At 46.5% G+C, this 16,713-nt stretch overlaps 1 protein-coding gene across 1 annotated transcript in view; it reads left to right on the forward strand.

The window, feature by feature from the left end:
* The window catches only part of LOC119215203 (protocadherin Fat 3), a 52,970-nt gene that overhangs the window by 22,408 nt on the left and 13,849 nt on the right, over nucleotides 1-16,713 (forward strand). Inside the window, exons 13-44 of the mRNA XM_037467160.2 lie at nucleotides 43-253; nucleotides 355-569; nucleotides 737-895; nucleotides 989-1,110; nucleotides 1,243-1,425; nucleotides 1,546-1,660; nucleotides 1,777-2,058; nucleotides 2,220-2,570; nucleotides 2,644-2,817; nucleotides 2,927-3,457; nucleotides 4,351-4,715; nucleotides 4,944-5,097; nucleotides 5,665-5,772; nucleotides 5,889-6,072; nucleotides 6,396-6,616; nucleotides 7,300-7,752; nucleotides 8,042-8,176; nucleotides 8,282-8,675; nucleotides 9,459-9,655; nucleotides 9,992-10,145; nucleotides 10,262-10,495; nucleotides 10,689-10,867; nucleotides 12,083-12,296; nucleotides 12,407-12,621; nucleotides 12,717-12,854; nucleotides 13,043-13,186; nucleotides 13,305-13,502; nucleotides 13,883-14,160; nucleotides 14,247-14,809; nucleotides 14,907-15,038; nucleotides 15,148-15,305; nucleotides 15,397-15,928. Coding sequence (XP_037323057.2) covers nucleotides 43-253; nucleotides 355-569; nucleotides 737-895; nucleotides 989-1,110; nucleotides 1,243-1,425; nucleotides 1,546-1,660; nucleotides 1,777-2,058; nucleotides 2,220-2,570; nucleotides 2,644-2,817; nucleotides 2,927-3,457; nucleotides 4,351-4,715; nucleotides 4,944-5,097; nucleotides 5,665-5,772; nucleotides 5,889-6,072; nucleotides 6,396-6,616; nucleotides 7,300-7,752; nucleotides 8,042-8,176; nucleotides 8,282-8,675; nucleotides 9,459-9,655; nucleotides 9,992-10,145; nucleotides 10,262-10,495; nucleotides 10,689-10,867; nucleotides 12,083-12,296; nucleotides 12,407-12,621; nucleotides 12,717-12,854; nucleotides 13,043-13,186; nucleotides 13,305-13,502; nucleotides 13,883-14,160; nucleotides 14,247-14,809; nucleotides 14,907-15,038; nucleotides 15,148-15,305; nucleotides 15,397-15,928 — 7,693 coding nt within the window. The remainder of the gene's footprint in view (nucleotides 1-42; nucleotides 254-354; nucleotides 570-736; nucleotides 896-988; nucleotides 1,111-1,242; nucleotides 1,426-1,545; nucleotides 1,661-1,776; nucleotides 2,059-2,219; nucleotides 2,571-2,643; nucleotides 2,818-2,926; nucleotides 3,458-4,350; nucleotides 4,716-4,943; nucleotides 5,098-5,664; nucleotides 5,773-5,888; nucleotides 6,073-6,395; nucleotides 6,617-7,299; nucleotides 7,753-8,041; nucleotides 8,177-8,281; nucleotides 8,676-9,458; nucleotides 9,656-9,991; nucleotides 10,146-10,261; nucleotides 10,496-10,688; nucleotides 10,868-12,082; nucleotides 12,297-12,406; nucleotides 12,622-12,716; nucleotides 12,855-13,042; nucleotides 13,187-13,304; nucleotides 13,503-13,882; nucleotides 14,161-14,246; nucleotides 14,810-14,906; nucleotides 15,039-15,147; nucleotides 15,306-15,396; nucleotides 15,929-16,713) is intronic.

Consider the following 16,713-nt stretch of genomic DNA (forward strand, 5'->3'; position numbering starts at 1 on the left):
TCCGAAGTCGCTCTCCGTATTCATCTCTCATTTCCCCTCCAGGTCAAGGATCAAGAGTTTCCATTTAACCGGGACCTGGCTCGTATCCTGGTGGCGGTGGAGGACTCCAACGATAACATCCCCTACTTCCCCAACACCGTATATGATGCCGTGGCCTATGAGTCGTCTCCCATAGGCACCTCTGTTCTAAAAGTGACAGCCTTAGACAAAGACAATGGGATTAACGGGCAACTCACTTACTCTATGGAAGCAGGTGTGGATTGGATTGTTAATGCTTTGTCAGAGGAAAACAAATCAGGGTTGCCAATGAGTTTGCATTCATTCTTAATGTTGTAACCTTTCCACAACTTTCAGGGAACACCGGTGGTGTGTTTGGAATCGATAACACCACAGGACTCATCTTCATTGCCAAGGATCTGGACATCACGTCTGTGGGCTTTTACACCCTAACCGTGCGTGTCACAGACAGCGGATTCCCTCCATTAATGGCCACCGCCTCGGCCCGCATCTCCTTGATACTCTCCGACTTCTCCCAACCCAAATTTTCTCTGAATGAGTATCAGGCTGAGGTAAAGAGAGAAATGGCTGACTTAAAGGATATGTGCATGGGGACGAGGAAGGGAGGGATGGATGGTAAATCTCTAGACAGACATAATGTTATTGGTAAATAACATTGCTGACAACATAACTCCTGGAAGTGCCTAAATTGTTAAAACCAACCTCTTTGCATTCACAGATAATGGAGAACAGCACTGTTGGAACACACGTGACCACTGTAAGCGCCCTCAGCCGCTCGGCACTCATATACGACATCAGCAGGGGCAACGAGGACGACAGCTTCTCCATCAACCATCACACCGGTGTAATCAGCACGCGTAAACTCCTTGACTTTGAGGTTCGTCCCCCGCGCTTGTTCCAAAGTTCACTGTTGACACCCAGAATTTTAAAGCATCACTTTTACTTGTGCTGCACTGTTTTGTTTTGGCAGCAAACAACATCTTACTTTCTAGTTGTGCATGCCCTGAGCATGGCTGGAGTGGAGGCCAGCACCACTGTCATTGTCCAGGTGGGCGATGTCAATGATAGCCCACCAGTCTTCCAAAAAATCAGGTATCACTAGTCAAAAAGAGCTTTCGGGATTGACATTCTCCCTCTGCTGTCTGCTGAACTCTGCCATGTAATTTTGTGGAGCGATTCAAGTACGGCTTTTATAGCGGTGGCCTCTTTTTTTTATCTGAATAGGTATGTGGGCGCAATCAGTGAGGCTGCTCCAGTTAACAGTGTGGTGGTGGGAGAAGACGGTAACCCTCTGGTCATCCAGGCGACCGACAGAGACCGCAATCACAACGCCCTGCTGGTGTTCCAGATCTTAGACGAGACCGCTCGTATCTTTTTTAGCGTGGACTCTGGGACTGGATCCATTCGGTAGGTGACGTGTGAAAAAAAAGACGGCGCAACCACAAAACTCCATGCCGATGTGCGATTCACCTAAAACTGATCAATCTTATCCTTCTATGATCTTCTTCTTTGAATACGTTTCTGTAGAACAATCGCCAGTCTGGACTACGAGACCTTCTCAGAGTTCTTGTTCCGGGTTCACGTCAGAGACAGTGGACAGCCTCCGCAGAGTGCTGACAGCCCGGCAGAGGTTCTCATAAAGGTAATGAAAGGGCATTTGACTCCGCTCCCACCGCCGTGAACCGTCCTCGACTCGCTTTCCTTTTTTTTGTGTTTCCTTTGTGGTTCATTCTTCTCCTTCTGGTCACGGTGTCCTAGGTGATCAACATCAATGACTCGCCTCCGAAGATGCTACAGGACACTTACGAGGCCGTGCTCCTCCTGCCGACCTACGAGGGTGTCGAGGTCCTTACCGTTGAGGCTTTTGACCCCGACATGATCTCTGACCTCCCCCTGAACCCTGACAAGTCAGTGACTTCTAAGCTAGCCTACTCTCTGCTGGATAGCAACGTGGAGTACTTCTCTGTTGAGCGCTACACCGGAGTTGTGACGGTCATCAATCAGAACCTCAGCAAGGACCGCTACCGCTTTAACGTGAAGGTGAGTGATCAGCTGCGGGTGTTCAGTGGACATGAAACATAGATATCACTTTCATGTTTCTTGTTAAGCTTAGAATGAAAATGAAAAATGAACTGTCAAATAAATGCAACGAATGCTTTCCCACTGCTGAGGGCCCACCTCCTGCATTTGTTTGTTTGAAGGTATGGGACGGACGTTTCTCCAGCGTGGCGACGGTCACGGTGCTCGTCAGAGAAGCCGTGGACAACGGCCTTCTCTTCACCTTCCCGGTCTACTCCGCGTCCATCCCGGAGAACATACCCAACGTCACTGTAGTGACCGTGGTCAACACAGTCGGCCACCGCCTCAACGAGCCGCTGAAGTACACTCTGCTGAACCCCAGTGGACGCTTCACCATCCGGCCGACCTGTGGGGTGGTGCTCACCACCGGGGTGCCTTTCGACCGGGAGGACAAGGAGAGTTACGAGTTAGTGGTGGAGGTCAGCAGAGAGGATGAGGTACTGAAGGTGGCGAGAGTGACTGTGCGAGTTCAGGTGAGTGTGTCTTTTTTTTTTTTTTACACTGCACCCTTTGGATTCTTCCTAAAAGAGTTGTTCTTTCCAAAAGGTGGAGGATGTGAACGATAATGCTCCAGAGTTTGTGAACCTCCCGTACTACGCTGCAGTGCAGGTGGAAGCAGAGCCCGGGTCGGCTATTTTTAGGGTATCGGCCATTGATCAAGACTACGGTCTGAATGGGGAAGTGACGTACAGCATCAAGGACGAGCACAGGAACTTCCGGGTAATTTGACACTTTTAAATGTCTTCTAACTCCAAAACGGTGTGAAAATCCACCGGTTTGTACTCCCCCATGCTAATGATGTTACACGTATTTTATACATGTCACGCAGGTGAACCAAATGTCAGGAGAGCTGACCTTAAAGAGTGCCTTCGAGGCGGACTTATCCAACGCAGAGTACAAGGTGGTCCTCGTGGCCACCGATCGTGGCTCCCCCCCTCTGTCCAGCGAGGTCGAGCTGCCCGTCACCGTAGTGAACAAAGCCATGCCCGTGTTCGACAAGCCGTTCTATGGCGTCACCGTCAGGGAGGACGTGGCCGTCTCCACCTCTGTCCTGCGCATCAACGCCACCAGTCCCGAGGGCCAGAGCGTCATCTTCACCATCACAGACGGAGACCCTTCCCTCCAATTTGACATTGGCTTCGACACGGGAGTCATCAGTGTGATCTACCCGTTGGACCACGAGACCACGCAGTACTACCGGCTAGCGGTGAAGGCCACGGATACCCTGTCCGGCGCCAGGTCGGAGGTCGATGTGGACATTGTCGTGCTGGACGTGAACGATAACCCGCCGCTCTTTCAGAACACCTCGTACTCCGCTGTGCTCACCGAGAACTCCATGATCGGAACGTCCGTGTTACAGGTGTGTGTGTGTGTGTGTGTGTGTGTGTGTGTGAGGGTTTTGTTTGTCGAGTGAGTCCATTGTGTACTCTTGCTAAATAGTTGCTTACACTTAAACTCACTCCAGCAGTCTCGCAGCAGAACATGAATATTACATTCCGAATCATTTATTCATGAAAAGATAGTGTGATATTTTCTGAAAATCGTCCTACTGGAAGCGCTTGACCTTTAGCGAATAATAATCCAGCACTGAGGAATATTTTTGCATAACATAATGCTAAGACACCAAATCAATTAATGAATTGGTTTCTGAAGCTATTTTAGTGAGGTTTGGCCTTATTTGGCCATTGTTGAAATCATATTCACGAGGGCAATGTGAGAATATTGGATAACATGAAAACTCATTACCTAAACTAAACATGCATGAACATGCATGTACTCAGTGGTTTTGCAATATTGGTCACCACATTTATTAATAATGCGAGTTTTCCGGCTTTAAAATACAGTAACAAAATAAAACTGATTTTTCTGATTTTTTCTTCGGCTTGCAGCCTTTATAAAACAAAGAAGAAAATCTGTTTATCTGGTTACAGCATTTCATCTTACTCCTTCTACCTCAACAAGAATGTCACACTAATTAAATTTTCATTAAGTCATGGTTTTATAATAACTTGAAAATGGTAAAACAGTAAAACAACCTGCTTTTGCTTTGAAGGGTATTGTACTTAGATTTCGTCATGCCGTATACCGGACAATGTGTTGCTTGTGGTTTTAGATGCAGTCGCTCACCGTAGCTTTATTTGTCTTTTTGTCTCCGTATGAGTAGCCATATAGCATGTTGGTGGGAACGAAACAAGACCATGTTCTGAATAACGCATGAGGGAGAGCCAAATTGCGATGTTACTCTCCCTGTAGGTGTTTGCCCAGGACCAGGATTCAGAGAAGAACGCCCTGGTGACGTACCAGATCCTCCACGACATCTACAACAGCACCAACTACTTCCACATTGACGGCAACAGCGGATTGGTGTACACGGCGCGCCTGCTCGACTACGAGCTCATCCAACGCTACAACTTCATCGTCAGAGCAACGGACAGCGGAGAGCCCGCCCTCAGCAGCGACGTTAGTGTCGCCGTGGCGGTTTCCGACACAAACGACAACCCTCCCAGTTTCAGCCAAGCGCTGTACGAGGCCTTTGTCAGCGAGCTGGCCCCCCTGGGGCACTTTGTGACTTGTGTTCAGGCGTCGGATGCTGACATCTGTGACGCGCATAGGCTGAGGTAAAGGAAGCTTTGAAAAAGTTGTGTGTGTTTTATCTGTGAATTGCTGCCTTGTTTATCATGTTAGATTATTTCCTCGTAGGCCTTCTTGTTTTTGTGTTTCGCTCCACAATCTATTTGAATTTTTTCCAAGCCAACACATTTTTATTTTCTGTTTCCTGTTGTCTATGAGCAAAATATTCTAGTTTAAGGTAAACACTATTGCACTTTTTTTTAATTTGCTTTTAGATATACTATTCTCGCTGGGAATGAGAAAATGACTTTTATGATGGAGCCAAATACAGGGGTGCTCAGGCTGTCTAACAAGAGGAGACAAGGCATGAAAATGTTGTATCAACTCAATGTGTCTGTGTCAGATGGAGTCTTCACCAACACTGCTCAGGTGAGGCAACTTACAATTTAGTTCTATCAACGATTTTGTTCTTTTTAAAAAAAAAAACGTTGCAGTGTTTACGCGCAGCCAGCCGAGTAACCTTTTATAGCAACCCATCGCTTCAAATATATCACAAACACTCCCAGCTGTCCATTAAGGCTGTTTACCACTGGCTGCTGTGAAGCTCTCCATTTGCAGGTTAATGTGCGTTCATGTCATATCAGATTTACTGTGAGGATGAGCTGCCACCTGGAAAGAATCCTCACATCTGTCTGGTAGTGGCAATTACAAGTGGGCTCCCGGGTCGCACAACTCTAGCGGCGTAAATCAAATGTCGTGGCAATGACATGACACACCATTCTTTTGCGAGCACATCGCACCTCGGCAGCGATTTGACAAGAGTGTGTACGTGCGGCATCAATTACCGATTTGATCTCGAGGCCAACAGATGCTCTTAATATGCCTTTTTGATGTGATCGTGTTTGTCAGATCAGCCATTGGTGTGGTCTTGCGAAAGCGTCAACAAAAGGGGTGTGATGATGGGATGTGGGTGATAATGATGATTCTTATCCCCAGGTGATTGTACGTGTCCTGGGAGCCAACCTTTACAGCCCCGTGTTCAGCCAGAGGTTCTACCTGGCCGAAGTCCAGGAAAACGCCCCTCAAGGGTCAAAGGTCATTCAAGTAAGCTATCCGTCTTACTACTCACTCAGTACTGTTTCCATCAGGCCGTTGGATAGGAAACGCCCTACATGAAGGATGTAGAAACTCATTCTCTGAATCTCTGTATGGACCTCTAGGTCCGTGCAACAGATGAGGACTCCGGGCTGTTCGGGCAGATCACCTACTCCTTCATCAATGACTTGGGGAAAACAAAGTTCACCATTGATGCAGATGGAGTCATTTCCACCGCTCAGAAATTGGACAGAGAAAATCCTCTTAACAGGGACATGGTGCTGACCATTATGGCCCTGGATGGTGGAGGTATTTTTAATTTTTACTGTACTGACCATACTGTAAAACCGATTCCCCGACAAAGCATGTTTTACATCAGCCAACATAAGACATTATACAAATACAACCTCTAAAGCAGGCAGGATAAAGCTAACGATGCAACAGTCGCAACTGTTCTCTCCCTGTAAGCAATAGCTTTTGTATATTAAGAGTCTACATTGAGTATTCATAAATATTTATTTATGCATTACATTTCATCATCCAGGTTTACAGTGAAAGGAACGGTATAATGAGGGAAAGTGAGTTTTTCATACATTTCACATTTACATCTGTGTTTATTACCTTTTTTCCAGGCCGTGCGTCGTTTTGCACAGTTCGAGTGGTTCTGGCTGATGAGAATGACAATGCCCCTCGGTTCAGAGCTGTTGAGTACCGCATGAGCATTAAAGCTAATGTTGCCAAAGGCTCCCTGGTCACACAGATCCAAGCCACTGACAATGACGCCGGGTCGAATGGGAGGATCACCTACTCCCTTTACAGCGAGGCACGCCTTTCACTGGTCGATGTCCTGGAGGTCAGTGTGTTTTGCTCCTCATTTGTCTTTTTTATGAACCTACTTATGCCAAATAGCTGTTTGCTTGCTTTAAATAAAACACACATATTCTCGGTTTGCTCAAGGAAAACCCTAAGGTCCATCCAGATCCATACCCTGTAAATGTATTCAATGAGAGTAAACTCTACTCATCAGAATTCATGCTACAACCCAGATTTTCAATTAAGAGATTCTCTGATGCACGTTCCCCGTTCATTGGATTAACAGCCATCTGTTACTGGAGTTATACATTTTACTCATCAAATTAAAATTATCTTTCATTAAGATTTATTTCTCGGCCAATGTTGGTTGTTTCAAGGGGAAACATAATTACAAGCCACAAGTAAATAAACAACTTTAAACAAGAGCGCAAATTAAGCAGAAAACTGTTGTCTAAAAGGCCCATATAATATGAATGGATACAAAGACGGCAGAAATAGCACATCATTGTTAATAGATACCAAGTGTGAACAGGTGATTTGTAGAAATAAATGGACAAATAAAATAAGGATAAAAGATTAAACATGATCCTAATCACTTAAAGAGCTTTAAGAGAAAAGTAAGAAGGCAACAGAAATGGAAACTGTTGACTCCAACACAGACAGCTCTAGGATTATTGTCCCTGAAGATGATTTAAGTGACATTGAGATTTTGCTGGTGGACAGGTGGAGCCGGACAGCGGTTGGATGATGACTAAAAGCACCGTGGACCACCTCCAGGGGACCGTGCTGTCCTTCTTTGTCAAGGCCACGGACTGCGGCTCCCCGGCCAAACACTCGCTGGTGTCCGCCTTCATCCACGTCGTCCCACCGGATGCTTTTGTTCCCTCTTTCAGTCAGCCTCAGTACTCCTTCACCATTCCCGAGGACACGGCAGTGGGGACCGCCCTGGGCTCCGTGTACATGGCCCCTGGACAGACGGGGTTCTTCACCGCGGTCAGGGGAGAGACGCTGGACAGCAATCAGGGAGGGGCCTTCCTGGTGGAAAGGGAGAGCGGCCTGATCCGTCTGATCAAGCCGCTGGACTACGAACTCATCAGCATCTTCCGCTTCAAGGTTGCGGCGACAACCAGACGAGACCTGATTGAGTCCGTGTCCACTGTAGACCTGGAGGTTAAGGTTCGTTATGCTGTTTGCTTTTTTTCTCTCGTTTATCCATTAAACTGGAATTGCATTTGATAATTATTTTAGCCTTTGAATGCCATGAAATACAAACATTGTTCTTAAAGGATTGTTTTAGTGGCAACACTTTGCCCATAAGAAAATACGGTCACGGTTGTTTTAACACTGAGAAGAGTAACGACAGCGAGCACATCTAAAAAAAAAAAATTAGATAATGAATAAATTTTATTTTCTATTGTTTTCTTTCTTTTTCTTTTATTTGGACTGATGATTTGTCCTTTTGCAGGTCCTAGATGTGAATGACAACAAGCCAATGTTTGAGACCAACACATACGTAGCCACGGTGATGGAGGGGATGCCGGTAGGGACAAGAGTGGTCCAGGTGCGCGCGCTTGATCCAGACTGGGGCTCAAATGGACAGGTGTGTGTCTCAGCTCTTTTATTAACACCTTTTGGGTCTCGCTCCACCGTTTTGTTGTAGATGCTTTCAAAAACATCGCTCGTGGATCTTTTCTCTAACTTGCAGGTAACGTACGGCCTCGGATCTCTTCTCACCTACAACTCGGACTTGTCAGAAGGCGCCCGGGCCCTCAGCGGCCCCGTCACCACGGGTTCTGTCTTCGCCATCGACAGCAAAACCGGCTGGATCACCACGGTGGGTGAGATGGACCACGAGGCCTGCTCCAGCTACAGCTTTAAAGTAGTGGCCTCTGACCTGGGAGAGCTGCAGTCGCTGTCCTCCACCACCGTGGTCACCATCACCGTGTCAGACGTCAACGACAACCCCCCGCGGTTTGAGAGCGAGCTGTACCGGGGCGCAGTGAAGGAGAGCGATCCTCTCGGTGAGGTGGTCGCCGTTTTGAAAACCAAAGATGGAGATGGAACGGATCAAAACCGCCTGGTCAACTTTTACATAACTGGTGAGAAAATTAAGCAGAACACCGACATACCATAATATATTTCAACACATTCTACAAATTAAAAGTTATTTTCAATTAAAATGTTGAACAGAACTAAACATTTAATTTTGTGTTTTCTCTCTCTTCTAATTCTTACATTGCTTTCTTTCATGTTGAGATATACATTTTTTATTTGATATATTGTTCAATAAAACCAACCGGCACTAGGAACATATGCCTTAAGTCATTCTATGTGTGTGTGTGTGTGTGTGTGTGTGTGTGAGTTTTTATATTAGATGGATTTCCAAAATAAGAAGCGTCCCTTCACAAACTCACACATAACTTTGCATGGTCATTTCCTTTAATGGAAGTGATCAAAAAAATTGCAAGGACTCTTCAGGAAAACTGTCCCCTTGAGACTGAGCGTGATCTTTATCGGTCACGTAACACATAGAGCTAAGGATGATAGATTTTGGCCCTCGCCTTCTGGCATTTCAAAATACTGATTGGCCTAATGGAAGTGTTCAAATGAAAAAGCTCTTTTTTTCTTAAACTTTGAAAGGCCATCACTGCAACACCACCAGCCTGGTTTATGTTATGATGACAGATGTTGGCAGATTATGCCAAAGGGTGCCTGCATCATTTATCTGTGTGTGTGTGTGTGTGTGTGTGTGTGTGTGGGTGGGAAGTGGATGCTCATTCATCCAGGGAATGAATGAGACTTCCAAATGATTCAGCCATTTACAATGCATCTTAATCTCTGTCTTTGCCAGCGGCTCAATCCTTCTTCTGTTCACTCTGCAGGGGGAAACCCGCGGGGCGTTTTTGGCCTGGCTCTCGTGCAGGCCGAGTGGAAGGTTTACGTGAGCGGTCTGCTGGATCGTGAGCAGCAGGACTGGTATCTGCTCAACATCACAGCCAGCGACGGCCTATACGTCGCTCGCGCTGCTGTCGAAGTCACCGTCATCGATGACAACGACAACAGTCCCATCTGCAACCAGGTCAGGGATGAGGACAAAATCCTCACATTCCAACTAAAGTTTTGTCTAAAAAGCATTTTAATTGACTTTCATTTCAGCTCTGAATATGCAGCACAAAACGCAGGGTAGGATATAATAGAGTAGTTCTCCCACTGTGCTGGTCTGGGACGTAGTGAGGTCACAAGGTTCATTTAAGTGCACTAAAGGCAGGGATAATGACTGCATGCATTATCCCTGCTGACTGAAAGAGCACAACGGTTAAATGTGCTTTCTTGTGTCTTCCAAAGAACTTTTCGATTGTTTTCAGACTCTGTGGTTTTACTTTGTTTGTGTCTGTCTGCGCGTGTGCTATGCCAGGCGGTGTACAGCGCCTCTTTCCCCGAGGACGTTCCAACCAACAGGGGCATTTTGACGGTGGGTGCCACCGATGCCGACTCGGGCTCTAGCGCTGAGATCCAATACTCACTGTTTGGCATCGGGGTCGAGGATTTCTACATGGATGCAAACACCGGTACATCAAATGCTCCTCGTCCCCCTAGTTTTTATGTACGATCAAGGCAAACGTGTACTTCACAGATAAAACATCCTTTCTGCGGCTTTGTGACTCCTCTCCGTTTGCGTCCTAAGGCGAGCTGCGCACGGCCACAGTCATGGACCGAGAAATGACACCCACCTACAAGCTCATCGCCCAGGCAACAGACGGAGGAGGGCTGTTCTGCCGCTCTGACATCTCCCTCAGAGTGTTGGACGTGAATGACAACGCCCCGTCTTTCACCTCTGCTCATTACCTGGCTAGTGTGTACGAGGATGCTGCTCCCAAGGCCCTGCTCACACGCTTGCAAGCCAGTGACCCCGATAACGGTGAGCTGCTGCGATGTTAATAGCTGGATTTGAAATATGTTTACTAAATGCAGGTTCAAAGCACTATGTCATTAGGAATTCAAAAGGCGCTGTCTTTGAAAAATAATTCATTTCTAAAAACGTCCTGAAATATATTTTCTACAGCTGTTTTATAAGTCTTGTTGTGCATGAATTTCTTTTCTGTTTTCCTCAGGTCTTAATCGTACAGTAGTCTATTCTCTGGTGGATTCGATCAACGGATTATTTTCCATCGACCCGGTTTCTGGGATGGTAGTTCTGGAGAAATCTCTGGACAGAGAGAGCCGAGACTCCTATCGTGTCCGTGTCCAGGCCACGGACCAAGTTGGGCAGCAGGGGGCGCTGTCCACACAGGTTGGTGTTCCACTGACATTAAATCACACTGTGTATTTTTTTGCCTTTTAATTAATCCAAAAGATATTTACAGTCCCCCACCAAAAAACTAGCACTCACCCAGACATACTTGCTTGATAAGTACCTGTGAACTTTATTGAAAAACAGACTCCACAAACTTTCAGTGGATCGAATCATGGTTTTCTAAGACATCAAATCAAAGTTACAGACGAATTAACACAGATGGTTGCACCAATTAGATATCAATGACAAGCCGATTGCATACCAATTATTTAATAAACCCAAATAAAAAACATTGTCACTAAACCACAATAATACAATTATAATGTACACATTAAGAGGCACGTTATACAGCTGAGGAATTCTCCATCTTGGGATGTGCAATTTGTATTTTTGTCCATATCCATTAGAAAATGGATAGAAAATCCAATGAATATAAACATGTTGGTTATCAGAGATCAGATAAAGAACCTATTAGATTTAATCAAATCAAGATAAACTGCCATGAGATTGTGCAGAGGTGGAAAGACTGGGCAAGTGATGCTTGAAATGCAGCAAGAAACCTACTACTTTCTATTTACTTTGGGTTTTGTTTTAGACTAACAGACGAAGCCATTAAATGTCAGGCAAAGTGATTGTTTTGCGCACATATTTTAGCAGTAGGCATATTACCAATGCTAATACAAAGGGGGAGGTTTTTGCTGTAATAGCAGCATTAGCGGTGGTAGTAATTTAAGCAGTTGTTGTACTAGGCTCAATAATACTAATTGATGCTGTGGCATCCCTCTTGTAGGAAGTGGAGTCTTCTATGACTCAGTACCATGATGATTGAGTATGCCAGGAAACCTAGTGGGGAAGGTCTGATGGGATGAAACTAATGCAAATAGCGAGCACCTGGTCCATCTGTGCAACTGTACACCCATTCCGTATGTTAGCCAATTTATATTTTAACAATCTGAAGAAATACAAAGGTGTCACCTAATACTTAAATCAACATAAAAGACACTCAATATAAAAAAAATGCTTAATCTAAAGAACCCTAACAGCCTCATGGAAACAGACCCAACCAACGAACAACAGAAGAAGTGAATCATACAAATCCCCTCAACTACATACACTTGATACTATAAACTTTAGTTTTTAGTCTGTGGTGCTGATACTGATCTCCGAGGCTCGGGAGCTGTACAGACAATTGAGTTGGTGTCCCCCCCCCAGGTGGATTTGACCATTTTGGTGCTGGATGTGAACGACAATGCCCCAGTCTTCCAGAGGAGGGACTACGCCATCACCGTCCCCGAGGACGTGGCCGTGGGAACCGAGGTGCTCCGAGTGTTGGCGACAAGTGCCGACATTGGACCCAATGCTGACATTACCTACAATATCCGGTCGGGCAACGAGTTAAGAAAGTTCACCATAGACCGAAACCTGGGTGAGCAGACATCCTTGAATGCGCTCGTAACAAGTTGGAAATGTAAACCTCAGCAGAACAACAGCTTAGATTGAGTTATGGATGAATAGTGTGCCATGTGTATGTTTTAGGCTCTATATCCGTGGTGGATGATTTGGACTTTGAGGTGTGTAAGGACTACTACCTCACCGTCGAGGCCACGGACAGCGGGAACCCTCCTCTCAGCACAGCTACCATGGTAACCATCGAACTAATGGACGTCAACGACAACGCTCCCGCCTTCAGTCAGAACATCTACAATGTTCTGGTCAGCGAGGACGCGTCCGTTGGGCAAACTATTACACGGGTAACATTCCATTTGTTCCTCACCTTTTATATTGGTCTTTCTGTTCGACTGTTAGCTTTTCATCAACCTTTCTTGATTTTTTTTTTTTTTTGTAGGTATTGGCAGAAGATCTGGACAGCAAGGTGAATGGGCGGATCACCTACTCGATCTTGAAAGGTGACCGTAGCAACCACTTCTGGATTGACCCCGTCACAGGACTGCTCAAAGTCAATAAGCGGCTCGACAGAGAACTGGTAAGTCAAATATCTCACGAGAAATCTATAGTCATTTTCTGGTTTCGTGAACACCAAAATACCGAGGCAGCTCAAGGTCAACAGCCAATGCAGGTAATAAAATCTCGTAATACCCAAACACACCCGTGCATGTCACCTCGCCTGATACACAGGGATTTGCACTCTGGTCCCCCTCCGGCTCCCTGTAGGTATCCAGGTACTCTCTGTCGGTGCAGGCATTCGACAGCGGCTCTCCCGCCATGTCCTCCACTGTCACCCTCAACATCGACATATCAGACGTCAACGACAACCCCCCTCTCTTCTCTCCGCCAAACTCCACCGCAGTCATAAAGGTAACGGCCTCAGCGCGTTTGTTTGTATACATTTGTGTTTGTATACATTTGTGTCTCAACTCATCTCTCTCTCTCTCTCTCTGTCTCTCTGTCTCTCTGTCTCTCCCGATACTTGCAGCTCAACCAAGCTGCTGGCACCACCTTGCTGAAGCTGTCAATCAGTGATAAAGACTCGAGTAGAAACGGGCCTCCCTTTGAGTTTCGCATTGTTTCAGGAAATGAGAAAAATTTCTTCTCAATGGACCAGAACGGAAATCTCATGACCAAACGTGTGTTTGGCCCCGAGGCCCCCAGGGAGTTCACTCTTGAAATTCAGGTCAGCAACAAGTGATATTATGCACGAAACAGTGATGAATAAATCATACACCATAACAGCATGTTTACACACAGAATTAGAATCTTGGGTTTTAAAGTTGCATTATTGTATTAGTTACAAACTATTTGACACAATTGAGACACTATTGATTACACTAACATGGTACATATGGGACATTAATGGAAGTGTGCCTTCATATTGACAATGCAATTTGTCAGTTCCAGCTTGATGGGTACATACTTTTTTATACAGCTGCCAAAGTATTGAATGTCTGAGTGTAAACATGTTTTTCACCCCCCACTAAGAAATTCACCCCAAATGCCCCCAGCCGTAATTCTTTTTTTCTAAATATCTTCTTTCTTTTTGTTTTTGTCACTAAGGCAAGTGACTCTGGGAAGCCGCGTCTTACCTCCTCCTCCTGGATATTTATTAGAGTCATAGGGGACAGTCAGTACAAACCCACCGTCTCCCCCTTGGAAATCTTCATCTCCATGGTAACGGACACCTTCCAGGGTGGCCTGATTGGTCAGATCTACGCGACCGACCGCGACCCCAATGACGTGCTGTCGTTTACCCGGAAGCCGCAGCCCAGGAGCATGTTTGAAATAAACAGACAGGATGGCAGCGTCACGGCTCTGCCGGGCCTGGAACCTGGCAGGTACACTCGCGCTTACACAAACACACACTAAAAGCGGTTTCATGTGCAAAGCGGAACTTTTGTCAACACATTTCTTTTGCTCTCAGATACCAAATGAACGCCACAGTGAGTGACGGGCGCTTCGCTGTGATAGCGGACGTGTCGGTCCAGGTCGAACAGGTGACGGATGTGCTGCTGCGTAGCGCCCTGACCTTACGCTTCAACACCCTGTCCCCGGAAGACCTGCTCGGCCGCTACTTGAACCAGATCAAACTAACGTTGCGGGGTATAGCCGGCTGGAACTGGTCACCGGGCCAACAGGATCCCCTCCACATCCTCAGTGTACAGCCGGTGACGGGGACGTCCGGCGTGGATTTGCTTCTGGCCATGGAGGTGCCCGAGACATCGGGCAGCGCAAGGATGCTTGGGATTTACTCCCAGCAAGAGCTGTCTGCAAAGCTGAAAGAAGCTGCAGCGAGGGGCCACATTCGCGGCGTCCTCGGCGGGGCAGTGGTGGTGGACAGCGCTTGTTCTGGCGAGCTCGAGTGTGGGGACGGGCTGTGCGAGCAGAGGCTGGTGATGGAGGGGGACTCGCTTCACACTTACAGAACAGAGAGGGTCAGCTTGGTGTCACCAAGGTACAGACCGACGGAGACCTGCACCTGCCCTGGTGAGCATGGCACTCATTGACGCACTTGCAATTGACTTGATTGTGTCCTTAATATCTGTCATAGCCGCTTGATATGTATGTGCTCGTTTCCAAAAAGGAGGGACATGCCCCGCTCCCGTGGAGCTTTGTGAAGGTCAGTCCTGTCCAGCAGACATGCAGTGTGTCCGCTCTGGTCCCACAGCGCCATCTGTCTGCCAGTGTCAGACTAACAGACTAGACGAGTGTGCAGGTGTGATTTGATCTTTGTTTGGAGTTTTGCCACATTTAAACACTGTGAGACGAAGCCTTTCCCCTCTAACTTGATCCTTTATGCACATCAATGATTTGTGAATGTGCAGGCCAAACCTCGCTAAGTTTCACTGGAAACAGTTACATCAAGTACAGAGTGACAGAAAGTGGCCGCATAGGAGAGATGCGGCTTGGCCTGAGGATCAGAACCCTGCAGAAAAGAGGAGTCATTATGTTCACACGTGTTAACCCCTGCACCATGCTCAAGGTAAACACACACAATAACTATCTCCCAAAGCCAGATGTGCTCACCAGAAAGATGTACTATACTTCAAAGGTTGTCCCTTTTCCTTCCATAGATTGAAGAGGGAAGACTTTGGTTCCAGTTGGACTGTGACAACACCCTCGGCATCATGGGTATCTCTGGCAGACCAATAAACGATGGCCTCTGGCATGCCGTCGTCTTGGAGCTGACGAGGAACTACACCCTTCTGTCACTGGACGACAGCTATGTGGAGCGGCGGCGAGCAGCCCAAGCACCTGTCCGCCTTTGGCCCCTGGCCCCGGATTCATCCTTTTTCTTCGGGGCCCAAGTGAGGCCAGCGGGCGGGCCGGAGGAGAGGCCGAGCCCGGGGCCGTGGAGGGGCCAGGGAGGACCGGGGCCCGGGGAACGTGGAGCAAGGGCCCCGCCGAGAGCCCAGGATGGCTTCCAGGGATGCCTGGGCTCGCTGGTGCTGAACGGGAACGAGCTCCCGCTCCAGAACAAGAGGAGCCGCTATGCTGAGATAGCGGGGCTGAGCGAGGTCAAGCTGGGCTGCGTGCTTTATCCGGACCCATGCGTCAGTCAGCCCTGCCTCAACGGAGCCACCTGCAGCAGCCTGCCATCCGGAGGTCTGTGTAGATGTCAGTGTGAATGAGTGTGGGTTGGACGTCACGTTGTGAAAATGACGTAAATAACTTAAAGCTTGTTGAAAGGATTCACTTTGTTTTTAGAGCTTGAGTGTCGAGTTTTTGCCTTTTAGTTTGATGTGTTGTTATTACAATTAGTTTGTATTTGAATATTTAGAGTGAGGAATATCTTTTGTGTTACGCAAAATGCTTGTCACCAGCCATAAAAAATGTTAGGAATAAGGTATTTTATCAATTAGGCTATGAATGAACAAACCTCTCTGTAAAAACCTTTTGATCTGGCATAAGTAAGGTCTACTGAAGTGGAGGTTTTGGGCTTCTGGGAGAAATAAAATACATCTTAATCATTTTGAGAAAATGGCCTTTTAAGATATTAATTGTATTGTCCATACATTATGCATCATACAAAAAGGTGTAAAGCGTAAAAACAATAGATGTCACCATGATACATGCCCAGTTGAATGCATAAACATTTCTGAAATCATGCAGTATGTGATGCCAAGTGATTAAATCAGGAGAAACTATGAACACAAATAGACAGAGTTCAATTCCATGGGCATTTTGGATGTTTGCTTTGCAGTAGTCACAGAAGACATGTCATGGAAGCAAAATAGCTCAAAATTTCAAAAATGACAGGTCCATAAAATATTCCATTTTTTCCCGGTAGACACACCAGAGAAAAAATGACATTCTTATCAGAATATGGTATCATCTGTTCATGTTGATTGTTACACACAGCATTATTTGACTCATTTTGCATCTGTCTC

Source organism: Pungitius pungitius, chromosome 16 (genome assembly GCF_949316345.1).
Source record: "Pungitius pungitius chromosome 16, fPunPun2.1, whole genome shotgun sequence".
Classification (NCBI taxonomy): domain Eukaryota; kingdom Metazoa; phylum Chordata; class Actinopteri; order Perciformes; family Gasterosteidae; genus Pungitius; species Pungitius pungitius.